This window comes from Crocodylus siamensis, chromosome 2 (assembly GCF_052110815.1).
Source record: "Crocodylus siamensis isolate JL-2025a chromosome 2, ASM5211081v1, whole genome shotgun sequence".
In the NCBI taxonomy this organism is placed as follows: Eukaryota; Metazoa; Chordata; order Crocodylia; family Crocodylidae; genus Crocodylus; species Crocodylus siamensis.
Genome location: NC_143396.1, coordinates 219974350 through 220000951, shown reverse-complemented (window position 1 = coordinate 220000951; position 26602 = coordinate 219974350). Strand labels below are relative to the sequence as shown.

The 26602-nt window shown below is 42.9% G+C and overlaps 1 protein-coding gene across 5 annotated transcripts in view; it reads left to right on the top strand.

Annotated features, from left to right (window-relative positions):
* The window catches only part of CKAP5 (cytoskeleton associated protein 5), a 79828-nt gene that overhangs the window by 23282 nt on the left and 29944 nt on the right, over positions 1-26602 (top strand). For all 5 annotated transcript variants that reach the window (XM_090033073.1, XM_090033077.1, XM_090033074.1 and 2 more), the window contains exons 6-23: positions 370-502; positions 815-918; positions 1287-1400; positions 5460-5564; positions 10569-10658; positions 10767-10931; positions 11862-11990; positions 12620-12802; positions 14941-15054; positions 17172-17282; positions 18689-18781; positions 20206-20391; positions 20594-20688; positions 23381-23438; positions 23517-23642; positions 23973-24109; positions 24311-24485; positions 25405-25518. In XM_090033073.1, coding sequence (XP_089889199.1) covers positions 370-502; positions 815-918; positions 1287-1400; positions 5460-5564; positions 10569-10658; positions 10767-10931; positions 11862-11990; positions 12620-12802; positions 14941-15054; positions 17172-17282; positions 18689-18781; positions 20206-20391; positions 20594-20688; positions 23381-23438; positions 23517-23642; positions 23973-24109; positions 24311-24485; positions 25405-25518 — 2232 coding nt within the window. The remainder of the gene's footprint in view (positions 1-369; positions 503-814; positions 919-1286; positions 1401-5459; positions 5565-10568; positions 10659-10766; positions 10932-11861; positions 11991-12619; positions 12803-14940; positions 15055-17171; positions 17283-18688; positions 18782-20205; positions 20392-20593; positions 20689-23380; positions 23439-23516; positions 23643-23972; positions 24110-24310; positions 24486-25404; positions 25519-26602) is intronic.

Genomic DNA, 26602 nt, shown 5'->3' with positions numbered 1-26602 from the left:
CTCTCAATTGTTTCTCTTCTTTAAAAAATAAATCTAGACTATAACCCCCTCACGTAAGCCAGTTCCAATCGTTCTAGCCAGATTGTGTAAATATTCACCGCACTCTGGTATTATTCTATGTAATGCACTTGATTAAATAGTAAATTTATTGTGCAGCTGGTGGAAGACTACCTCTAGCCAACACCACAATAGTAGAACAAATATTGTAGTTTAGTATAATTACATTGTAAATGAACTATTGCAAGGATACCCCATCCAGACAAGTTTAAGAGCACTCCTATCAACTAAGGAGGAACCATACCGCTTTTAGTAATGTTTTGCTTGGCTGGAATACATATTATATTAGTGATGCCTTGTGACTTTCTGCAGCTAAAAGAGCTAGAGGAAGAATGGGTCAAAGTACAACCAGCAGCTCCCAAACAGACTCGTTTTTTACGTTCTCAGCAAGAGCTGAAAGCAAAGTTTGAGCAGCAGCAGGCAGCTGGAGGTGATGCAGATGGAGGTAATGTATTTGATCTCTGTTGGGAATACGTTATTATTATTCCAAGACCCATGATGAAATGGAACAGGTGAAAAAGGTGCTTTTAATTTAAACTGATATGAAGGTGTGTGGAGCACACCAGGCCTTCTGAAATGACAGCTGGTGAAGGAGATAGTAACTGAAAAGGTTTCCTACTTTTGGAGTAGCAAATTTTTGCTACCATCCATATTCTACTTTTGTTGCCATCCTTGAATAAATAGAACATGGGGATAGTTGAGAATTACTCAAGTCTCTCTTCTCATGCCTGTCTGTTAACCTGTTATCCATCTGCAGGAGGAGATGATGGGGATGAGGTGGTTCCACAGGTGGATGCATATGAGCTTCTGGAAGCCGTGGAAATTCTTTCCAAACTTCCCAAAGACTTTTATGACAAAATAGTGAGTACAGCTTTAACTGCTCCTAGTTAGTCATATTGAGATCCCATACCAAGAGATGTGGGCTGATGGTGTTTAAGACTAACTTATTTCCTGCAGAGTGGAGTAATGCTATATAAATGACAATAGGGAGATGGTTTGCAAAATATCAGCCCTTTATTGTGTCAGCAAAATGGCTATAAGTTCAAGAAAGCAAGATGAAAGTTGAAATGTACACTCCAACATTTTGTTGCAACCACTAGGCTTATAGTAGATGAAGACATTAAAAATGGTTGAATTTCTTGGGTCAAAGTTAAACTGTCTTGAAACAAGTTTTTCTGGAGCTGCTAAATGTCTGCGCTGTATGCAAATGTGGAAGCATTGTCTTGCAGGAAGCCAAAAAGTGGCAAGAGAGGAAAGAAGCCCTGGAAGCTGTTGAAATTCTGGTGAAGAATCCCAAATTGGAAGCAGGAGACTATGCAGATTTGGTTAGAGTTCTTAAAAAGGTAAATATCTCTGCACTGCGTATAGGAGGCCTTTGTTCTGTCAGTTAACTCCATAATTCCAGAAGACTATACCTCACATCTGAAAGGGCACTGTTGAGCACTATTTTCTTGAACACAAGTCCCATTCCTAATACTATGTATATGCAAGTTATTTTCAGCAGTACATCTTGGACTGATGAGACCCTTTAGGTATTTAAGTTATTTTGGCTATTTTGGAAGTTGGTGAAACGTGTAGGTTTGTTAGAGGTCTGTTACAAAAACAGATTCTCTTCAACCAAAGATAATTGGCCTGTGTACAACTACTTGTAAAAATAGTTGAAGGGCACCTTGGAATAAAGCAGGTTGGTGAACAGTACTACAGAGCACCAGCTCATCCCTCATCTTGATTACTGTATCTGACACTGGGCACGTCTACACGTTCATTAGCTACTAACAATGCACCATAATCAGTGCTACTGTGCATTAGCACAGATGAATGTTTGTTTGTTTGGTTTTTTTAGTGAAGTTAATGCTCATGAAACTAAATTTGCATTAACATGGGTTTTAACTGCCATGTCAGTGTGCAGTAGAACTGGTGTTCTCCACATTAAGTGTCTTGTGTAGACGCGCCCACTGTTAAGGATATGGCAGAATTGCAGGGAATTCAGAGAGGTACAGCTTCCTACTTATGGAAAAACCTGTTTGAAGAGTGGAAAAAACCCTGAGCGAGTGCTTACTTTTGATGGAAATAAAAAAGGATAGAGACAATGGATAGAGAGTGTTGGGCTCTACAGTCACACTTGCAGATGTTCAATGAGCTGATAATTCCTTACTCAGCACAAATCAATGGTCCTCTGAGAAACAGATGCCCGTTGCCTAGAGAAAATAATACACAGATCTTTTTATTATGCAAAAACAAATTTGGTGAAATTAAATGTAGTACTTCTAAAGGCTAAATATATTTGCCAAAGTATGATAATGTATAGTTCTAATAGATTTAGTTGTCATATAACTTTGAAGGCAAAGTAACTCTCCAGATTTAAAATGGATTGGATATTTGTATTCATAATTTCAGTTGTTATGGTAAAGATTTTAAAATAGAAGTGGAAAAGAGGAAAAAAAAAAACGACTTTCAGAGAAAAAGGCAACTTTTGATTTGGTTTTGGTCAAAAATACTAGGACTAGATTTCTGCAACAGGTAGTCTTGAAATGTTCCTTTTGAAACTGGTGCTGCTTACTGTAGGGGAATACTCAATCAGATAGACCTGTTGTCTCTTCCCAGAAGGTAGCTGCTATACCCTTAATCTTATCCAAGAGACTGTAGGGCAGGGATGGGCAAAATGTTGGATTTGGCTAGTGGCTGGACTCCGTTTCCAAGCGGCGCCTGCGCATATTGATGTGACAGTTCAGGGCCAGGGTTTCCATGGAGACTGGCCCCAGCAGCAGTGGCAGGGAACTGCTCCTGGGTTGGGACTGGGATCTTGTAGTGGTGATAGCATGATCCAGAGCTGCTATCCGCTGCCCGCATGCCCCAGGCACCCCCTTTCTCTCGCCCAGGTCCGTGGTATGTGAGCAGTGGATCCCCAGCTCCAGACCATGTTGTCGCCACTTCAGGATGCCAGCCCTAGCCCTGTGCAGTTCCCCACCCAGCTGCGCCCCCTGCCAGTATTGATGGGGCCAGTCTCCATAGAAACCCTTGCCCCACACTGTCACAGCTACTGGGGTCTCCATGGGAACTGGCTATGCAGGAACTGCTAAGAAGTGGAGCCCATTGTGGGCTGGATCCCACCCATGGGCCAGACTTTGTTTGCCCCTGCTCTAGGGAGTGGTCATTTCTTCCCCATTCATGCCAAACTACCTAGGATAATGGAACCAGATGCTTCTGACATATTTATTACAAACCTAATTTTCCAAGATGTTTATTTGGGGTCAGCAGCAAGTAAAATAGTTTCCCCTCCACCCACTCTGCAGCTTGTTGGCTATTCAGAAGTATACATCCAGCTTACAGAGCGTCTGCTGTAATTACGCATCTGGTTGAGAATAGTGCAGGGGCAGGCAAAATATGGCCTGCGGGCTGGATCTGGACCACCAGGCACTTTCTGGCCTGTGGCGCCCATCTATAAATTATGCCCACCCAAGCCCCTTTGCCTGTGAGGGTAGGAGCGAGGTACCAATATCTGCTGCCAACATACCCTGTTGTGCCTCCCTCCCACCCTCATGGGCAGAAAGGCCTGGCCCTGCCAGCACTGGGGTGGGGCTGCTGCTGTGCCCTGCTCCTGGCATCCTGCTCCCTCGAAGCAGCAAGAAGGGAAGTAGGGTGGGGGCGGGGCCTGCAGCTGGGTGCGGAACTTGTGGCTAGGGCTGGCAGCAGTGTGGAGCCTGCGCCAAGGGGCAGGTTCAGTGTAGAGCTCAGCTGGACAGGCTGTGGGGGGGGACCCCTCCCATACTCCTTCCCCCCGCATGGTGCACAGCCCTGTCGGGCCTCTGTATTACCAGTGCTTCCCACACTCATACTGCATGGGAGGGAAGCCCCAGGCACAGGAGCCAGCTGGGGCAGGGAAGGCAGCCAGGACCAGTCCCTGGGGCTTCTCTCCCCTGCTGCGTGAATGCTGGAGAGAACCGGTAATACAGGATGCCCGGTGTGGGCTGTGCTCCTCACTGTGGAGTGCTTCTCAGTACTGAACAGAGCCAGGCACCAGTGCCACTGCCTTCTGCTGCACCATGGGGGTGGGCCACACACACAGACACCCCCGCCCCCAGTGTTGACTACAGGAGAGAACAGTGTGTTCCAGAACCCAAGCACTACATAACCCCCAACCTACCTTCTGCCCCACACCCCGCCACACAGGTACATAAACACCCCCACATACACGCCTATACAATATAAAAGACTAAGAATTTATTTTGAGTTATGCAATCACCTCTATATACAATACACAGATCATGACAAAAATATTTTTTGTAATAAAATTAAAATGTTATAGTAGGTGTTTTGACTTTGTGTATGATTTGGGGTTTTTTGGTTCTAAGTTGGCACCCCCCAAAGGAGTATTTTTTGGGGGGCAAGGACTTCTGGTGGCAAAGGTCAGGGGTTAGGGGTGGGACTTCTGGTCCCAAGATGGTGACCGGGGGTAGGGGCAACTGTCAAGGGGTGGGGCTACCCATGTGGCCCTCAACAGCTCACCAAACCTTGTTAAGCGGCCCTCTGCCTGAAATAACTGCGCGCCTCTGGAATAGTGCATCTACAGTCCATGCAGCTGTTCATAAAACTTGCGTTTTAGACATAAATATAGTGAAACATCCCCCAGTGAGAGAACAATATATAAATGCCTTTTCAAACTTTAGGTTTGATTGATACCAATCAGTTTTGTTCTTTGAAGTGAGTAAAATTTCATCTAGCCACTTTTCCTTTTTTATTCCTTTGGAAACCCACACTGCTTTCTCCTGACTTTCAAATTTCAGTTAAGCTTGTATTGCCTGAGTACCTCTAAAATGTCCTCCTGAAATGGGCCATGAGAAATATTATTGTTCCAGGACATATGCTCTCTAAATTGAGGCAGATTAATATGAAAAGGAAAAAATATAGAATCCCTTGGGGGTGGGGGGGAACTGGAATGTAAGGCCTACTACTTACCTTTGACATTGAAGGCAGTCCAGCTGGCGTCGAGTATGCATACATTTTTACAGATGTCACTTCTTGAATTCTGGGGCTTGTAGTAGGCACAGTCAAACCAAATGACCTTTTCAAATCTGATAACAAGGTATAATTGCATAAACTTTTCTAAGCTTCTCTGAGAAGGAGGCAAACATTAATTGTGGTGCATAGCATTTTAATATGAACCACAACAGAAACTTAAGACTAGCCAACATTTACACATGGTTACTTATTAGACAGTAAATTTTTGCTTCAGAATACAAGAGCAGCGATGAATAAAGTTTTTGTTTTATTAGCCAGCTCAAATAGTGTGAGCTCACTAAGTACCTTTTTCTCTCTTCGCTTTGGATGTCACTGGCTTTGACTGTCCGTTTCAATGCTAAGAATCTTTTACTGGTTTGATCTTTAATGCTGTTCTTTTTCAGGTTGTTGGGAAGGACACAAATGTTATGTTGGTTGCTTTGGCTGCCAAATGCCTTGCTGGTCTGGCTACTGGCCTCAGGAAGAAATTTGGACAATATGCAGGACATGTAAGTAAGAGTATGTATTTTACTCTGTTACCTTCTTGGTACACAAGTAGTAAAGTTGCTTTAAAAAATAGTTCTGAGTTTGTATAATAGCTTGAGGCCAGTATTTCTGTAATAACATACATTTGACCTGTATGTGTGTATATTGTTTCAGAAATTTTTACCCTTTAATTTAATAACTAAGAAGTTGCATGCAAAGACTTCTGATTATGGTATTAAGTTAAAAGTACCATACTTTGTTGTTGAGGTAGGTGGTTTCATGTTTCTGTGTGTGTGCGTGCATGCACACACGCGCATGTTTATAGGAACAACTCTTGAATTTCATAATTGTGTTAACTTACTCTACTGCCCTGAAAGCCTTTATTCTTCCCTCTCCCGAGAGAAAGTTTCTCACGAGCTCATACCTCAAACTTATGTTGAAAACATTTGCTGACCTAAAACGCCACTTTCAAGGATTGATATTCCGCACCCCCCGCCCTTGTTACCCAGGTCTTGCCTGCCAAAGTGCTTTTCAGAAATTTTGGTTTAATCTCTTACCCTCTTTCCTTTCCTGCAAAATGGCAGAGTTTGTGGGGGATTTGTCATTCTTAAGGAAGGAAAAGAACCTGTAGTAGATGTCAGTGGCTGGTCTCCATAGCCATGCTCTTTGGGTACAATGGATTTCCAACCTGATTCTCTTTCTAAAGACCAAGAGAGAGCTCTAGGTAACTCAGACAAGAGGGAGTGAAGTGATATGCCTGGTTGCTGTAAAAGTGATGAATTCTGTGACAGATTGGAAAAATACCAGCTTTTGCTGCTGTGGAATTGTTCATCTTCAAAGCCCTGATTAAGATAAATCCGGCATTGTCCAGGCTGCTGTTTTAGAGCTGTATTTAGATACAAGCAAGCACCTTTACGTTGATTCATGTTTTAAAAGTTAACCCTTATGGCTGCAGAGTCAGCTAACCGGGGAAAAGCAACAGTTCAGTAGAATTATAGAGTTCCTTGTTCCTTTGTTTCTTTTCTACATAGATTTTTGTATGCTGTTCATCATTGGTAGCTGTGTCCTTTCCAGTACTGCATTAAGCAATGTCTAACATCCTTTGGCTTATGACTCCATGTGAAGTCTGAGCACAGCTGCTGTAATGTTATTTAATTTCTGGCTTGTCACCAGCTTGTGACTTTTTGTCCCATGGTTTGGAAATTACTTATGTAAAATGTTAGCTGCAGTTGCATAATTGACCTGTGAGCTTGCTTGGGGATGGAGGTTTGTTACAAATCAGTAGTTGGCTAGAAGTGATGTGTATATCTGGTTAGATCTTCTTTCTGAGTTAGTGAGACTATTGCCTTGTTGAAAGAGAGAAGGAAAATCCCTGCCCTAAATAAAGCATTGGTCATTTAATTGAGTGGTACCACATTCCCTACGGCAGAGTCATGGACCAAGAAAGGAATGGGTTGGATTTTCAGATCTTGAGTTGAGACTAACTTTAAAAGCTATCCAGAACTTGAGTATCTTGAACTCCAGAAATGCAGGTAGGCTGCTGGGTAGTGTTCACTCCTAAGCTGTGTGGCATGCGTGGCTGCGCAGGTGCGCTCATGCTGCACTGCCAGGTGCTCCTGCGTGGCCACGCAGACTCCATGCCATGCAGCTTAGAGGGAATGCTGCTGCTGAGATGGGACAGATGCAAATTGTCTGAAAATCCTTCTCAAATGTATTATCCTCTCCCTCCCCAGCTCAGCAAAGTAGGGTGATTTATTGCAACATTTTTTTACTATCATTGTTTTTACTAAACCTCAGCACACGTTTGTAGGAATGCATTGTGTAGTTCTGTCCATTTCAGCCTCTTGAACTGTCACTGTTCAAAATTCTGCTTCTCTCTATATAGTACATTGTATCAATAACTAGTACCTATTGTGGTAAAGCGGCTGTTAGTTAATAGGAACTGTTTTACAGTGAGCATAATAAAGGTTAGGATTTTATCACAACAGTCATGGAGGTCTTGGGAATTGAATTTGACTCATGGTACATCTTCACGGTGCATAGGATCATGAGAAATGAGCTCAGCCAGTATTGATGACCTGGGAGCATTACATCTGTAAACTGTATAATCTGTCTTTGAGATGAAAGTCCTTAGGATGGACTGTTTGGTTATGTGTGGTAGTTTTGCTTACAACAGGTATACAGCAGGCATTTTTGGTAGCTTCTGTAAATACTGGCTGCTTGCAGATGTTAAAAACAAGCAACTGTGCCTTAACAGAAGAAGCAGCACGCTACTTTGACCTGGCTCTGCAGTGTCTGTATAGATTGGGCACTTTTCAGCTGAGCTTTTTGGTGCTTTTATCTAATAGCTGATTGAATCAGCTATTAGATAAGTACCAAAAAAGGCCTATTAAAGCACCTAATCTATACTGATATTGGGTGAGCCGGGCATAACTAATGCAGTCTTCTGGGCATGTGCTGAGCTCAGTTTGGGAATGTGCTGAATTTAAAGTAAAGCCACATGCGTGCACTCTCTCTCCTTTTTTTTTGTCTGCCACGTTTGGGTTTTTATCATGAGGAAAATCATAGTGTTGATCATATATAGATATCATTATATATAGATCGATTTAAAGAAATCATTATAGATAGAGAAATATTGTTATAGCTATAGGTATCTATATAAAGGGCTTAGTCTGTGTGTCTATCTGTAACGCTCTTTTAAGGCAGCAGGAGGTGGGGTGGCATGGCTCCTGCCAGGAATTCAAGAGGGAATGGTGGGGTGTGCGGTTGGACCTGAGTGGCAGCAGTGCAGGGCAGTTGGTGGTGGTGGCGGCAGCTGCTGTGTGCAAGCTTTAGGGCTGTGCAAAGCTTCGGTCTCCAATTTGATTTGGCAGAGATTCGACCTGATTCAGTGGCCGCATCTCCGAATCAAATCAAAGGACCCTTTAATCTCTCCAAATCGAATCAGAACTCTCCAAATTGATTCGGAGAGTCAGATATAGACACAGCTTTAAATGTTTTTTTTCTACATACCTCTAGGTAGCAGGCAGCTTGTGAATGCTGCAGTGCTAGGGCGCATGGAATGTCCCTTCTCTCTAGTGTGGGGAGCGTGGGGGCCTCCCCAGCATGCTTGGCAGCAGACCTGGAAGTGTGTCTGTATCCCAAGTACACAACCCCTAATCTAATCCAACCTCCTGGATGGTTAAACAACCTGTGAGCAACCCAAAGGAAGATCGGGTAACCAAGCCCAGTAGGGCCACAGTCATCCGTTATTTGTGACAGGCAATTTGCTAGTGCTTCATAAAATCCTTGACCCCTAACTGATATCTTTTTAGCAGATTTGGAATTCCGAGTCCCTTAGTCATTGTGGCCAATGCTGTCCTGCCTGACTTATTGTTCTGGCCAGTGCTAATCAGGAGGGATGACATTGGCCAACATAGGCCTTATGATGTCATTGAGTAGGTCTTGATGATGCAGGCTGTAAATGGCTCGGTATTGTAAATGAGACCGCATGTTTCTTGTTTGGCACTAGAATGTTTTGGTCTGCATTAGTTTAATTAGTGTTGCTTTGCTGTGATTCCAATTCCCATGCACCATCTGGAATCTGGTTTTCTACATTGGCTTGACTTCAGATTGGACAGTTCATCCAGATTTGACTGAGAGGGCAGTTCATTTTGTTCAGGTCATCCCATACATAATATAGAGTAATTTATTATCTGAACCAGATGCTGAGGGAAAGATGGATTTGTTGGATATCTTTTTTAGAATCATGACTGACTGAATCATGAGATTTGAGCAGAGCTGGAGCAGTGCTTTTTGAAGTAGTTATGAGTATGCTGGGGGCATGTGGGTGTAAGTGAGAACTGTGGTGGTGGTGGCTGGCCTAACCAAGAAAGGTGGGTTTCAGCAGTATTGGACCTTTATTTCTTGAAAACAAACTTATGATAGCTCTACTGCTCTTATCTGATTCAGGGGAGAGGCAAATATTTACTACATTATAGTCTGTTACAGATTGAAAGTGGCCTGTTGGTTATGAAGTAGAGGTGCACTGTTGCATCAGTCCATATTGTATCGGCACTGATTAAAAGGAAAGTTGACATTATCGTCCATCGGCTTTTTAGGCTGATGTGGCTGATAATGTTGCCAATAAATGCCACATGCATGTACACAACTGCAGTATGCGCATGACCAGGAGTGCAGCCCAGGAGCTTGGAGAACAGCATCTGGCTGGTAAGTCCTGTTGGGGAAAAGGGGTGGGTGTGGAGGGAAGGGCCGTGTTGAGGGGCAGATCAAGGTCCCCATGATGAAGGAGGCAGGGGAGCAGGGGCAGGGAAAGGCTAGAGCGTAGCTGCTGGGAAGAGGGTGGAGCAGCCCTGACCCCAAGCGGGCAGCCTGCCTTCGTCCCATGCACAGATCTGAGGGGGAACATGCCCCCCACGTCTCCCCCAGGGGGTGTGCAGCCACCCCTTCCCTTGCCCCCAGATAAGCCATCTCCTGCCCCTGCCCCAGCCCTATTCCCTCCTTCACTGTGGGGGCCTTAATCTGCCCCCCCCATCCCTTCCCCCACCAAGAGGCTTACCAGCTGTACACTGCTCTTCATGCTGCTGGGCTGCATATCAGCAGTCGATTGGTATTGGTTGATATGGCTGGTCAATAATCAGCCATCTATATTGGCCCAAAAAATCTTTATTGATGCACCCCTATTGTGAAGACATCTGGAACAGGTTTAGAGCTAAAGGTTTCTTTTGTATGAGAGGGCAGAGTCCCATTGTAGCCCTTGCGCTTAAGGAAGCGGTTGAGAGAAGAGCCGAACTTCCTTTTAATTCATTTTCACTTTTAAAAGTACACAGGGGTCACTGCTCTGGTGCTGTTCAGTGAAGTGTATGTAGGACTGGCAAGAGCTGTTTCTGCTGCTGCAGTTTCCTACTTGGGGAAAGAAGAGATGGATGCTACTTAAAGCCACTGACATACTCTCGAAGTGATAGAACCAACATTACCTTGTCACAGTACACTTGTTAACTGAAATGTGTACTGTGTTTTTTAAACAGGTTGTTCCGACCATCCTAGAGAAATTTAAAGAGAAGAAGCCTCAAGTGGTGCAGGCACTACAAGAGGCCATTGATGCAATCTTCCTTACTGTAAGTAATAAAGACCTTGTCCTGCTGAGAGCTGGTCACTCTGCCTTCTTTAGTATTCTCTTTCCTTGCCCTTCTGAAACTAACCAGGCTATTTGTCTAACATTTTAGACCACATTGCAAAACATAAGTGAGGATGTGTTGGCTGTAATGGACAACAAAAACCCTACCATCAAACAACAGACATCTCTCTTCATTGCAAGAAGCTTTCGTCATTGCACACCTTCTACTTTGCCAAAGAACCTGCTAAAACCCTTTTGTGCTGCTCTTCTCAAGGTAAGAAGGGATGGGTTGATACTTATCTAGTATTATCACTGCCAGTGATGTGATGGAAACACTGGGTTGGAATGGCAAGAGATTTCTGGTAGGGAGGGTACTAGATATTGAAGCTGCACTTTTTCTGGTGCAACGGGTACAGAGTAACTGGGAACATTGTGTAGTGATTGGCTTGCAGCAATAGATTGGTCTGTTTCCCCCCCCCCCAATTTATTTGAACAAATATTCCTTCATAATAAGTTTCAGTCTGTTATGTGTGTTGCTTTTTAGTTTTTTAAAGACTTCCATTGCCTAGATCCAACTATGACAGGTAAACTTTTTCTCCCTAAACTTCTCCAGCTGTCTTATTACATGAAACTAGAGTGGACAGTAGCTTTAAGATAACTGATATTCAGTGGAGTAAACTAATATATCTTCCCTTTTGATTTCTTTTCTGGTAAAACTTCACCAGAAGAAAATTTGCTCAAACTTAAAACATACCTTACAGCATTATTTTGAAATTAGTGGTGCTTAATTCTTGCCTTGTTCTCTCAAATAAATCCTCTTTGACCCCTGGTCTTAAACCTAATTTCACACTTCCCAACACTTGAAAGGGCACTGTTAACTGGAAAGAAGTCTCCATGTCATTTCTTCTGGTATTAAAATACATTTAAAAAGGTGTATAGTTTTTTCTCCCTTTGTGAAAGACCCAAAGAGCGAAAGCTCACTGTATGTGGGAAATTGTGGAAACTTGCACTCAAATATGTAAGTAAATGGGGTAGTAAGAAACTTAATTGTCCTGTAACAGAAATGTTAGGCCATTCATATAGTAATTGCAGGCAAAATATTCAGGAGAAAGTTTTATTAAGTTGGTGTAAAGAAACTGGATTAGAAATCCTGAACCCACCTTTTTAAACTTCTGATTATCTGAATCATACCATTTTTCCACAGCATATCAATGATTCTGCACCAGAAGTAAGAGATGCTGCATTTGAAGCACTAGGAACTGCCCTGAAGGTAGCGGGAGAGAAAGCTGTGAACCCTTTCCTTACAGATGTAGACAAACTTAAACTAGATCGGGTAAGTCTCTGTGGTATTTAGTAGGATGGTGTGTGTAGTGGGGTCTTGAATAGCCTTCAGAATTGTGTAACCATTTTATTTAAAATCCGTGCTGGAAATGGTTAGTTTTCAAGGTGCAGTGCTCACCTTTGGAAACCAAGTTTTGCTCAACACATTATTTGTGTGGTTGAACTCATCCCAGAGGTGTGCTTGTGTCTGTACCCTTTTGAGGTGACAAGTTCAACCATGCATTGACACGTGACAGGACTGTTCAATAATCTTAAAATAGAATTACTCAATAATATCTTCTGTGAAGAAAACTCTTAAAATCTTAAAATGTTCTGAGAGGTCTTAGAAGACCTGTGCATATATGTGCGTGTTTACAACTTTTATATGTATACTTTAAGATAACATGCTGCTTGGGCTAGAAATTAAATCTGGTGCTGTTAATGCCTAATGGAACTAATTTGATTTTTTTTTTTTTTTTTTTTTTTTTTTTTTTTTTTTTTTTTTTAGATAAAACAATTTGAATGATCTTTGGGGTAATTCTATTGTGCTAATGGGTAAAAGCCTAGTTATAAGGAGCATTAGGTGGTTAGATGCTGGGGACTGATACTTAAATGGTGTTGGTCTTAACTCTTGTTCTCCAGATTAAAGAGTGTGCTGAAAAGGTGGAACTGGCTTGTGGTAAGAAGGCAGGAGGAGCAGCTGATAAAAAGGAAGGCAAAACTCTTCCTGGAAAGACCCCAGTTGTTTCAGGGGCTGCTGGAGACAAAGATACAAAAGAGACTTCAGCCAAATCAGGACCACCAAAAAAAGTACCTGTTGTCAAGGTAGGAGGGATATAGACAGCCTACCTTAGCAAATTGTTATAAGAGAGAGTTACTCCCTGGGAACCTGTTCAAATTGTTTCTAGTTGCGGTCTTTTGGGAGTCAAGATAATCCCAGCAAGTATTTTTGTTCTTGCTGCTTGTGGGGGCTGCTACTATGCTAAGCCACTTGCTTTGCTTTACCTGACCATAACTACGTTTTGAGTGTTTCCCCTGGGGCACCTTTTCCGGCCAACCCCCTTACTGGAGCACATCCACAAGCCTGGGGTAATCGCTGCCACCACCCAGGCTCCGTTCTCTGGTAGGGCTCTGTGCAGCCCGGGGTACACGGACAGTGCAGACCTTGGGGGTGCTTGGCCCACTGTGGTATTTTGGGTGTTTCTTTTAGCCTGAAACATTCAAAAGTAGCCTACTGCACTGGAGGAAAGTAAAAGGCCAAGCCTACTTTAACTGGCCAAGCAAAGGGAGGTATAAAGGCTTGTCTCACCCTTCTCCCCTCAGATGCACAGCCAGGCACGCTGCAACAGATAACTTTTTATTAATCGGAGGGGGAGAACAGGGAATGGGTACAGGATAAATCTTCAAAGAAAATGCCTTTAGCAAAACAGAATGGTCTTGTTGGCCATTTTTAATACATGGCTAAAGTTACATAGATCTAATTTTCTAGCTAGTCTTCAGGCATACTCTCTGATTCACACAGATGGCAGCCTAAGGTCCCTGTTTGAAGGTGTTCCAAGATGCCTGCCAAAGGAAGAGCTCCCCCCAGACCAGGTGGCCTGATCCTTAAATAACTTTTCTAAACTCATCACCTGGTGCCAGCCAGAAATAGGCATTATTTGAACCCTGCTATCGCAGACCAATCATTTCAAAAGTGGTCAGCAACCTCTGGTGAAGTGACTGGAGTCACTCAACTAGTTTCCCTCCAATGAACCTGTGGAACTTAAGACAGAGGTTCTGGAGACAATAAGGGGGGTGTGAGAGAATGTCCCATACGGTGCACACAAGATACACAGGAAAATAAATCCAGAAACACTTGACTACACACAACCCCGGGGGGGGAGGTGTTACATTCTCCCTGCAGCCCAAAATGTCCCAGTCCAAGGACAGATAGAGGGAGACTTTTCACACTGCTTATGCAGCAAAAGGTTTAAAAAGGATGCAGTCTGAACTCTTTCAGAAAGCAAACTGGTGTGGAGTGAAGATTCTATTCTTACATCTTCTAAATCCTAATATTTTTTGTAATGCCAGGTACTGATTAGGACCCAACTAGACAAAACCTTGGTTGGGATGATATAGTTGGGAGTGGTCCTGCTTTGAGCAGGAGGTTGGACTAAATGACCTCCAGAGATCCCTTCCAGCCCTAATTTTCTATGATTCTGTAATTTTGAAACCCTGAAGACAACCCACCCAATACCTTCCTCAGAGGTTTTTGAACTGTATAAGCAAGAAAACATCCAGGCATGTTGGTGTAGGACCGGCACATAAGAATTCACAGTACATTCAACACCGGTATTGCTTTTGCAATAAAGCATAATCTGCAATGTTGCTTTAATGTCTTGACTACCAAGTGCTATTTAAAACGGCTAATCTGGTTAAGGAAATCAAGATGACTTTCAAATTTTAAAAAGGTTTCCAATAGTAGACCATCTTCACAGTGTCCTTCAGGCATCTTTTTCTGGCGAAGCAGAGAGTTGGGGATTCTAGGAACAAATATAAACATGGCATTCAAATGTTTGGTTTAACATTGTAATGAAAAATGCCTTCTTCTAGGCCTGACAAACTTGGAGCCTATCATCTATAGTCTCCAAAGGAAATGGAATCACTTGTCTCTTATTCCATGACCCTTCTCAAGCAAATGTAAACCCTTTTTACACGGTCTTTAACTTCTCTCCAGAATTCTCCCCATCTGCTGAGACTTGCTGCTGTTGAAATTACGCACAAATGACTTGACCATTTTGCTTGTTAATCCAGTTACGATTGGTATATAGCAAAGTTTCCTTCTATGAAGAAAGACTTCAATTACTTAAATGTATCTTTTGGAATTGGAACCAAAGATTGAAAAGCAAGACTCTCTTCTTCTGACTTATAAATATTGGTTCTTAACTGAGAGCTTTATCCTGGTTGACTTGTTTCCTTTTCAGCCTGGTGGCCCACCCAAAAAAGGCAAACCAGCAGCAACTGCTGGTGTGGGAGGTGCTGGAACTAAAGGCAAGAAAGGACCTGAGACTAAAGAGATATTTGAATCTGAGCTCTCGGTAGGTACTTTTCTTCAGTCTGAAATATAAAAGGGAATGCTATGTCTTGTAAGCAATGCAAATTATTCTTCTCTGCATCTTGTAGAATTTATGACCCTCAAGTTGCGATTCCTGCATTATATCAGAGTAAAATTGGTGGGACAGAGGAACTGTTTCATTTGACCCTGAAGTTTTAAGATGGGGCAGGTTCTGGTAAACAAGCCATTATCAAATCCCTATTTGGGTAACATTTGAGGTCTTTTGCCTCTCAGGGAAACTGAGTTGCCAGAAGGATGGAGGAGGCTGAAATGTTCACAACAGTGCTTTCAAAGTTGCAAATTATATTCAGTTGCATATCTGGAGTTAAGTCTGGGAAATGGAGTATTCTGGAGCTTGACTCCCACAGTCCAGATGAGCAAAGCAGTAGAGTATATACTGTTCAGACTAAATTGTGAAACTCATGCTTCCCAGAGTGCATTTCCAATTCTAAGTCATCCTTTTAGTTTTCTTAATGTAGTAGTATGCTGATGCTAAAGTTAGAACCCACAAGTGAGCTTGCAACATGCTGAGCGATGATAAAAGTCAATGAAACAATTCTTATGTGTGTGGTTTTTTTTTTTTTTTCAATTATGGATATTCTGACATCAAGCTGGGGGAGTGGTAGATACACTGGAGGATAGGGCTAGGATTTGTTGACCTAGACAAATTGGAGGATTGGGCCAAAAGAAATCTTATGAGGTTCAACAAAGACAAGTGCAAAGTCCTGCAATTAAGACTGAACAATCCCATGGACCAGTACAGGCTAGAGGCTGACTGGCTGGGTGGCAGCTCTGCAGCAAAGGACTTGGGGTTACAGTGGACAGTAAGCTGAATATGAGCCAGCAGTGTGCCCTTGTTGCCAAGAAGGCTAATGGCATACTGGGCTACATTGGTAGGTGTTGCCAGTAGGTCAAGGGAAGTGATTATTCCCATCAATTCAGCACTGGTCAGGCCACATCCGGGGTACTGTGTTCAGTTTTGGGCCCCCCACTACAGAAAGGATGCGGACAAATTGGAGAGAGATCAGTGGAGGGCATCAAAAAGGGTGAGGGGGCTGGGGCATTTGACTTATGAGGGGAGGCTGAGGGAACTGGACTTATTTAGTCTGGAGAAGAGGAGACAGGGGATTTAATAGCAGCCTTCAGCTACCTAAAAGTGGGGGGGGGGGTTCAAAAGAGGATGGAGGTGGGCTCTTCTCAGTGGTGGCAGATGACAGAACAAGGAGCAACAGTCTCAAGTTGCAGCAAGGGAAGCTTTAGATTAGATATTAGAAAGAATTTTCTCACTGGGAGAGTAATAAAACACTGGAACAGGTTACTCAAGAGTGGTGGTAGAATCTCCATCCTTGAAGGCTTTCAAGACCCGGCTAGACAAAGATTTGGGTGAGATGATCTATTTGGGGATAGTTCTGCTTTTGAGTATGGGATTGGATTAGATGACCTCCTGAGGACCCTTCCAACCCTAATCTTCTATGATTTTTATGATTGTCAGGTACTGAAATGAAGGCATTTCTCCAAGTTTAAAATGTTGTACATACATTACTGTGTCATTTACATATGGAGTCTTAGTAGGAGGTACAGGTATTGATGGAAACCAATTTGATGATGGTAGCTCCTTCCCATACACCAAAACACCCTCGCAATCTTATGTCTCCTTGCCTAGGATGCCTGGGAAAATATTAATTTTTCCCATTACCAAGTGTGGGTAAATGGATTGGATTCTGAAGCCAACTAAGTATTCATGGCAGTGTAGGAAATCGGGCTAAAATTTGCATAACCCTAAAACTAAATGCGAGTAACACAAGATTTTCTTTTTTTCCCTGTGCCTGCTTAACTTCATCTGGCAGTTATGCACAAAAACTAATCTTTCCTATGTCCTCCTAAGAGCCTAACTGTATCCTGAAACTCATAGGCCCTAAAAAGTTTTACTTGCATTGGTCCTCTCCATTAAGGTAAAGCTGTTAATTACATGGCTGACTCCTGTATTGCAGGCACTTTGAGAGGTGGTATTTCTGTCTCTTGACATGCACTTAAGGCTTCTGTATCTGATTTGAGAAGGCCTGTTGACAAGTGTTTAACCCTGTTCTGTTCTGTATGTAGATAGAAGTGTGTGAAGAGAAAGCTGCAGCTGTCCTCCCAGGCTCTTGCATACAGCAGCTGGATAGTGGTAACTGGAAGGAGAGGCTTGCCTGTATGGAGGAGTTTCAGAAGGTAAGCATTAGAAGGTGAAAAGATAAAGATGGCTTTTAGAAGCAAGCATGAAACTAGGGAAGACAGTGACTTTCTGCAGCCTTTTAGGGCTTGCCTCCCCTTTTTTTTTTTTTTTTTTTTTTAAAGTGTCTGTGTATTAGTAAATAAATAATAACAAACCTGCTTAGTGGAACAGGCAGTGTATGCTGGCAAAGAACACTTGCTGATATAGTTTTAATCAGCTTTTTGAACAAAATAACTTTGACAGCAAAGACTTTTTTTTCTTTTAGTATAACTTTGTGTATATTAGGATTTTTGTTGGCATAACACTGACTTCTTCCAACTCCTGATGAGGGTAGCTGTGCTAGCAAAATTTGTGTAGGGCAAGTCTGAATCAAACCTGTTGTCCTGACCTGGAAATGTGTGTGCCACAATCTCTACAAAAATCTCGTATTGTTCAATGTTCAGCACCAGTTTTAAATGCAAAACCCTGGCTGGCAAACTTGTAGGTCTGTAAGCACCATCTGATTACACCATATTACATCAGCCTCCATAGCCGCTAATGAGGACCCCAGTGTCTCTCTTGAAAGAGCTCAAACAAAGCATCATGTACAACAAACAGCTCTATTTAGTATGGAGCCTGGCTTTTTTCCATTAAAGCATTTCTGCCATGTGACCCTTTTTAACTGTGAGTTTTGCACTTAAAAGCAGGTACTCCAGATGCACAAATAATTGATGCATTTGTATTACAGTTGTCATTGAGCTTTAGCATTAGCCATAAAACATGCTTAAGTGAAATCATACGGCTTATATACCAGGCATGGCTGTACTTCATTATCACAAGTCTGAATCAATGTTGAACTTTTATCCAAATGTTAAGACATCAGGATTTCATTGGACTGCAGATTTTCTTTCTGAATCATTCTAGACTTTTAAATGTTTGCTTAATAAACTTAATTTTAAGATGTCTGTGTTTCTCTTCTTATAGGGAGGTGTCTGCATTTTCAGTTTAAGCAACATTGGCTATTTGATAATGGAAAACTCAGTTGTGCTCCCATGACAACTGTTGCCACTAAAGAAGAGCTGTTAGGCACAGCTGCTTATATATCTGTATACATTTATTAAAGGAAATAAATACAAATAAGTTAAATGGCAGTTTGAACTGTTTCACTTCAGTATGGGTCCAGTAGCTATAAAACTGAAACCAAATTCTAGTCTTGTGTGGTAAGGTTTCTTTCTGGTAGTTACTAATTACTGAGGAATTGTATTGTGTAGATGCAAGTCTCAGGTGTGCAGTATCTTGATTTACTATGAAGTTTAAACCCTTTGTAGATGAGCCGAGAGTTGTTTAAACTTGTTTCACAGTTGTTTAGCGATTTGTTCTCCATATTTGGCATCTAATGGCTAATTTGATTTGCATTTTTCAGGCTGTAGAACTAATGGAAAAAAATGAAATGCCTTGCCAGGCTCTAGTGAGGATGCTGGCTAAGAAACCTGGGTGGAAGGAAACCAACTTTCAGGTGAAATTTCATTTTTACATCATTGATTGCAGTTCCTTGCTGGAACAGTCTTGCATTTGCCCATTATTGCAAAGCTGCTTCATACCTAAAAAATGTAGAACATAAGCTGTAAGTACACCTCTGCTGGTTGTTTTGGAGCTTAGCTACTAAAACTCTAAATTGAACACATAGTCTGCTCTAGGGTTCTAATGTAAATGAGATTCTCTTCCAAATAATTTGTTTTGCTTTGTGGCTTTTGTGATATGGGTACAATTGTAAACATCTTCATATTACAGAGATTTTTTAAGAGAAATACTGTTACTTTTGTTTTGGCCCGGATTTAGGTTTTTGTGGAAAATAAATTTATTCCAGGTTTATTTTGGAGAGTTCATCATGCAGTAGCTTAGTTCTAAAGCCAGTGGCTGAAGATGCTGGATTTTTGCAAGCAGTGATGATTTAAAAAAAAAAAAAAAGCATTTCATTTTTAATAGTAGCTTTGCTCACGGGTGAGCTGAATAAGCTTTTACTCTGTTCAGCAAGCTTGAACAAATTTCTTTATAATAGAGAATATTTTTTGTAATGAAAAATTTCACTAAGGGATGTATGTAGAGCAGTCTTAGAGCCTTTGGAAAGCGTGAGAGGGAACTGTGCCTTTCTCCTTTTGAGATTAGCTCAGAAGGTCAGTTTTATAAAGTGATTTCTTTTCTTCACAAAATTGGCATAACTACATATTCAAAAAGAATTTGATGGTACAACTCAAGGATTTGTGCTTTTCTCCCAAGTTCAAACAAGACAGCAGTCCAGTCAGAAGGGCAGGTGACTAGAATTCAAAAGATTCATTGTTATCACAGAAACTTGCCAGCTATACCAGGATGGTGATCTGCTCTTATTTGTTTCCATCTGTATAATAGGAATAGTATTGCCATTTTTATGAGGCACTTTGAATGTTGTGTCTGCAAATTATTAAGCTAGTTGATGGCTTAATTCTATTGCCCAAGCTGAGTGATATGCAAAAAGCTTTCCATAATGCATGGTAAACTAGGTTTTAAGATGGACCATGTTAACATGCCAGAAACAAGGATTTTAATTCTGTATTCCACTAGATCAGCAGTTCCCAACCTCAGGTAGCAACCCAAATGAGGGTTGCTGGGGCAGTGCCAGTGGTGCCGCACCTACAGGACAAGCTGTGTCCTCTGCTGGGAGCTCCCCAGCCCTTGGGCCCCACACTCTGCTCCAAGCAGTGGGTCGCGGCAAAAAAACATTGGGAACCACTGCACTAGGCACTAATGTGAGTCCATAGTGTTTGTGAACCTATTTACTACGTTTGGGGAGGTAGCCAAATTCCATTTGAAAAGATTTCAAGTCAGTTTGAACTACCCTGCAGCCCAGACTAGATTATGTAGTAGCACAAGTGAATTTACTTAGTGGTGTTTTGCCCTTTCCAGGTGATGCAGATGAAGCTTCACATAGTTGCCCTGATTGCACAGAAAGGAAACTTCTCCAAAACATCAGCACAAATTGTGTTGGATGGTCTTGTGGACAAAATTGGTGATGTAAAATGTGGGAGTAATGCAAAGGAAGCTATGACAGCAATAGCAGAGGCATGTCAGTTGCCGTGGACTGCTGAACAGGTCAGTGAGTCACAGTAGGACTTCAGCATTAGGGGAAGTAGGGAGTGGGGAACACCAGTACCATTCACATGGAAGACTTTTCTTCTTATGCCTGAGATCCAGTTAAGTGTCCTGCAAAATCTAAGTAGGTATTTTATTTCTGTTTTTGGTTTGTCGTAGCCTGTTAGTGGGATAAAGATGCACATTTTCCCTTCTGTTCTAGGTTATGGCCATGGCTTTTTCACAGAAGAATCCTAAAAACCAGTCAGAAACCCTGAACTGGCTCTCAAATGCAATTAAAGAGTTTGGCTTTTCTGGGTAAGTCTTGAAATAGTGAACGGAAATTTGAATTCAAGTTTTTAGGGTGGAAGCATCTATGAAGACATAGGATCTTAGTTTGGTGTGAAACTTTTTCTTTCATCTGCTGCCATAAGTGCATGTAGTAAGCTGCTGTTTCTGTAGCCCAAATACAAGCACTGTTGGCTGTGGAAGGATCATGTTTCATGTATGGAAGTGCATCACTCCCTAACAACAAAAGAAGAATATTGAACTATTATTTTAATAGCTGTCTAAAGTGTGCTAGACACTGTATACAGATGTACATCCCTGCCCCAGAGATCTTGCAAACTGAAGTGTGAGATACGGCATGGGTGGTAAGGACAAGTTTAACAAGAGCGGATACGTGTGCATCTTGGTACTTAAAGTTATTATATCTTTCTATAGAAGAAAGACATGAGAGAATGTCTTCCTTCATGCTTATAGCTATCGTGTTTTTAATTTTGTTTTTGTTTTGTTTTGTCACAGTTTTCAGGAGCAATGGTGGTAGGATGAGAAGGTGGGGGTGTTAGCTTGGTCAATATGAAGAAAAGAGGCAGCACTTAGCTCCTCACAGGAGCCTGCAATTATCTTGCTTATCTCCTCTCGGTGGCATCCTTCAAAAGCTGTCAAAGTACTCCAGGGTTCCCTGACACCCTAGTTGAGAATCACTATACTACACAAACAAATCAAGAGCGCACCCACTCCTCTTGTCAGAAAGTCATTGTTTTCTGGAATTGTTACTGTCAGAATAGGAAACACCAGTGGGTCCTGACTTCTGGGAGTTGGTAGTCTAGGCTGCTTTAGTCTGCAGTCAGTAGCCATCCATAAATGCCCTCTGCACAGATTCCTCATGAAGTGTTATTCCATCACTGAGGATACCTCATGTTTACTACCAAGGACAACTAATGTTTGAGGCAGCCCAGCCCAGATCAATGGTTGTTACTTGGAATCTTTCTCCTTTAAGAATTAGACTAGTTGTTGACTTTTTCCACAATTTCCCCCTTCTCATGGTGATTTTAAATAATCGGAAACAAAGCCATAATCATTCTGGTGGCTCTGTACTAGCTGACTTAGTCTTGGCTTACAGGTGGCTATTCAGTCTTCAGTCCAGTTAGGAATATCTCATGACCAGGGTTCCTGGTTTTCTCTGATTTTAAAAACCCCAAGTAAAATTAAAGGCCCCCCTGGCCCTGCTCTATGCCTCTTTCCTTTCTGCTGCCCCCCCCCCCCATAACCATCCAGCCTTACTGGTGCCCCTCAATCTCCTCACAGTCCCCTGGCCCTGCTTGTGCATCTCACTTCCCCACTTCCTCAGCCCTGCAGAAGGTCCCCAGCTGCCAGGGCTGTGGACCAAAGTCCCCTGTCCCTGCTCCCACCTGGTGCCTGCTGTGGGCTCAGGCAGGGTAGGGGGAGGACTGGCTCCCTACCACTCCATGCACCCCCAAGGGCCAGGGGGGACTTACACCCCCCCAGATCTGTATGCAGGGCAGGCGCGGGCTCTCCCCTGCTTTCTTCCCCCTGGGCGTCTGCAGGCCTGTGCAGCTATGGGCATGGCTCCTTGCTGCTGCGAGCCATGTGCCACCCCCACCCCCACCCCGCAGCAGCATGCATGAGAAAGAGGAGGGGGTGCCTTGCCAGGGCAGTACAGAGCTCTCAGCAGCAAGCAGCCCTGCCCTGCATCACTGGGTTGTACCCACCAGGCTGCAGAGGCCCCTGTGGAGGTCAGCAGGGCAGGGAGCCTGAGCTAGCAACAACCAGCCTTCCCCCTGTCTTGGGCACAGACCTGGGGGTGCAGGTCTCCCCTGCTCCCCTCCCCCCCCAAGCTTTCACAGGGTTGGGGGGCGGGCTGCACTTCGCAGCTGCTGCCTCCTGCAGGTGGCAGCCAGGGCTCAGGTGCTGCGGACTCAGGTCATTGACCCTGTAGCCCTGGCAGCTGTAGAGCTGGGTGGGGAAGTGAGGGGTGCACCGACAGGGCCAAGTGGGTGAGTGAGGGGCACTGGCAAGGCTGTTTGGGGGTGGGGCTAGGGCTATCCATGGCTTGGGAATGAGGGGTCTGGACCTGAGTTCTGTGAGCAAAGTGGGCAGGGGGAGCTCTGATTTTTCCATAACCCCAAATCAAATACCAAAATTTTATAGGTATTTAGAATTTATTTTATTATATCAAGAAAACATTGTGTTCAGCAGATCTAGATAGTGGCCTTTCATTTTAATCATGGATTTGAGGTTTTTTATGAGAGGAATTGTTTGGGTTTTTTTTGGGGGGGGGGTTTATCAGGGAAAACCAGGATCCCTGATGAGCACCTACAGTGGGTTCCACACTTGCATCTCAAAAGAACTAGTTAATGTAGAGTAAATCATTGTTCTTCTTCAAGCAACAAAATAGCTGTCTTCAAGTTGGGAATAAATTGCTCTGTTTTGGATTTTCCAGTTCAATGGCAATTGGAAAAATCATGCACTGTTGTGTTATTGTTGTTTTGGGGTTTTGGTTTTCTTCTTAAAACATACAAGCTGCATTTGTAGCTTTGGGCTAATTGACAAATGTCTAGTGCTTTGAGGTTTTTTATGTTCCATTCTATTTCATGCTTGCCTCTTTGTTCTATAACCAGCTGTAGCTGATGTCTCTTGCTGGTGCTTCAACATTTTTGCTGTCACGTTCATATGTGCCTTTCTCCTTTTTTTTTTTTTCCTTCAGGTTGAATGTCAAAGCTTTCATTAGCAATGTGAAAACAGCCCTTGCTGCCACTAACCCAGTGAGTAACTAAGGATTAAGTCTGAAATTTTCAATACATTTAGTCTAAAATCTTAAATACTTTGTCCTTTTCTGGCAGGCTGTAAGGACCTCTGCTATTACATTGTTGGGAGTCATGTATCTCTATGTGGGTCCCCCTCTGCGAATGTTCTTTGAGGATGAGAAGCCAGCTCTTCTCTCCCAAATAGATGCAGAATTTGAGAAGGTAAGAATTCTGCAGGACTTAACTCTTTTAACAAACACCTGCAAGTGCCACTTATTCTTGGCTTAGAAATCTCCAGTGGGCTGGTTATCCTGGCCATCTTTCAAAAAAAAAAGTCAGCCCTCAGAACGTCTGTGTGTAATTAGCTGTTCAAAGAAACTGTTTTGGCTCTCCATTATTTCTTTACAGGAGCAGTACACTGGGAGCTTGAAAATCCATTGCTTTGACCACTTAATTTGTGGTTGTGTTTGTGAACAGTTTCAAATGCAAGATTCTTAAATGCCTTGTTTCTCCCAGCATTTGCTGAAGATTGACTTTATGTATCATTTGTAGATGCAGGGACAAACAGCACCAGCCCCAACTCGAGGCGTTTCCAGGCACAGTGGTGGCAATGGGGATGATGGTGAGGAAGAAGAGCAGGAGGATGTAGGGAGTGATGTTGTGGATCTCCTTCCAAGAGCAGATATCAGGTGAGTTTGATTCTACAAACCTGAAGACTGCCCCTTTCTTCTACATTTTCTAAAATGCTATCTTTCTATCTGAAGTGCTTCTTGTCTAGCGTGCTGCAATCTTTGGGTGTTCTCTGGAGCATATTATGGTTGCACAAAATAGGTCATAAAAGGAACTAAGTGTAAGGGATTAAGCTACACTTGCTTTTTCTTTTTTAATAGTGAGAAGATTACAGGTGACCTGGTGTCTAAGATTGGTGACAAAAACTGGAAGATCCGAAAGGAAGGTCTAGATGAAGTGGCGAGCATCATTAATGATGCCAAGTTCATACAGCCACATATAGGAGAACTTCCAGCAGCTTTGAAATCTCGCCTCAATGACTCCAATAAAATCTTGGTATGTTAATCAAAATCACAATAGCAGTAACTTTTAAACTTCTTATCTAGCCCAAGGGTATCAAACATCCAGCTTGTGGGGCTTCTTGTGGGTTGGACCGCTTATCTCTACAGACTGAATTTGAATATGACCCATGGGGCTCGTTGCTTCAGCTGCTTGAGCCTCTAGGGCCATGGCATTAATACCTGCTGCTCTTTCAGCACAATTCTGGAAGCTAGGGAGTTAACTGTACTTGACCCCTGCCTCCCTCCCTCCTTCTCCCCCCACCTTACCTACTGTTGAAATCCAGGTTTTCAGTGGGGACCAGCAGGAATGTTTTACTCTCAAGTTCCAGAACCACACTGAAACAGCAGCTCTGAAGGCTGGGGGGGATTAATGCCACCACTGCTCCTGGGTTATCTGGTATGAATGAGTTCAACACCTTTGATCTAGCTAACTTCATTTCCTTCTTGGGTCAGATGGGGAGAAGGATGAACCCACCTTCTTTCTTGAAAGATTTAACTGAAATCCATTCAAGTCAGTGATTTTATTTTGAGTAGTTCCAATTCCTCCATCTTACAGTTCCCCTATTTCTTAAATTTGTTTCTTCCCATTAGGAAATATGTTAGAGCTCTCTCTACATGCAGTATAAACATTCATTGTGACAAATGTAAATTTTAAACTACCTTTGCCTGAAAATAATTAGTGTTGGAGTTCTTAAAATTGACATAAAATATAAGCAACAACTTTCAGCTATGTGTTAAATTGTTTGCAAATGGAAGAACTAATTCAAGGAGAAGTATTACCCAGACTGACTCCAGCATGGCTTTTGGACATAAAACAGAACGTGATTTTCATAGTGCACCGTATCTTGGAGGGGGATCTGGAGCACAGAGTATTTAACACTTGCCAACTTCAGACTTTTTTTGTGCCTCTCCAGGTACAACAAACACTGAGCATTCTCCAGCAGCTAGCTATAGCAGTGGGCCCAAACATCAGGCAGCATGTGAAAAACCTGGGTATTCCTATCATTACAGTCCTAGGGGACAGTAAGGTAAGCCAGCACTCCCACATTTTCTTTAGGAATGCAGGCCCTTCCTCTGCAGTTCCCTACACTGCCCTTCTTTTCCTGAGACCAGTCTTTAGTGTTTTATCTAACTGTTTTAAAGCTAGGTGAGTTCTTATTTCACAAGCTTTTTAAACCCCATGAAAAGCTGCATTTTCAAAATGACCGTAACTTCACTATCCATCTATGAGTCTCTGCCTGTGTTGTTAAAGCTGATAGTTCTCTTTTTTTAAAAAAAATTCTGTAGCATACAATACATTTTACTTGTGCATGTAGTATCCAGCTTTTTATTATTCAAGTTTGTAAAAAACAGATCTAGCTTAGTAATATTGGAAGAGCAGATTGGTCTGCTGCTGAGAGATCAGAGCCAGGCAAAGTAAGACTGCTGTGATGACCTGGAGGGCTGCACCCAGAGACTGGTGGTGGACGGATCGTTTTCAACCTGCAGGGATGTGGGCAGTGGGGTCCCCCAGGGCTCGGTCGTCGGGCCCGCACTGTTCACCATCTTCATCAGTGACTTGGACAAGGGGGTGAAAAGCACCTTGTTCAAATTCACAGATGACACTAAGATGTGGGGAGAAGTGAGCATGCTAGAAAGGAGGGACAGGCTGCATTTGGATCTGGATAGGTTACAGGGGTTGGCAGATGAGAATAAGCAGGTCACTACATCTAGGGAGAAAGAACCAGCAGCATACCTACAGGCTGGGGAACTCCCTTCTTGTCAGCACAGAGACAGAAAAGGATCTTGGAGTCATTATAAACTCCAAGATGAACATGGGCTGCCAATGTGGGGGTGCAGTCAGGAAGCCAACCGCATCTTGTCATGCATCCACAGATGCATCACGAGCAGGTCCAAGGAGGTGATCCTCCCCCTCTATATGACGTTGGTCAGGCCGCAGTTGAAGTACTGCGTCCAGTTCTGGGTGCTGCACTTCAGGAGGTGCACATGGCGTTCATGTATATATACAATGCAAGTATATTTACACTGCAGTTTTAAACCTGGCAGTTCCTTAAGCAGTGATTCTTTCTGTCTGGTTTGTCCCTAAAAATTATATTAGTGGCTTTAGGGAAA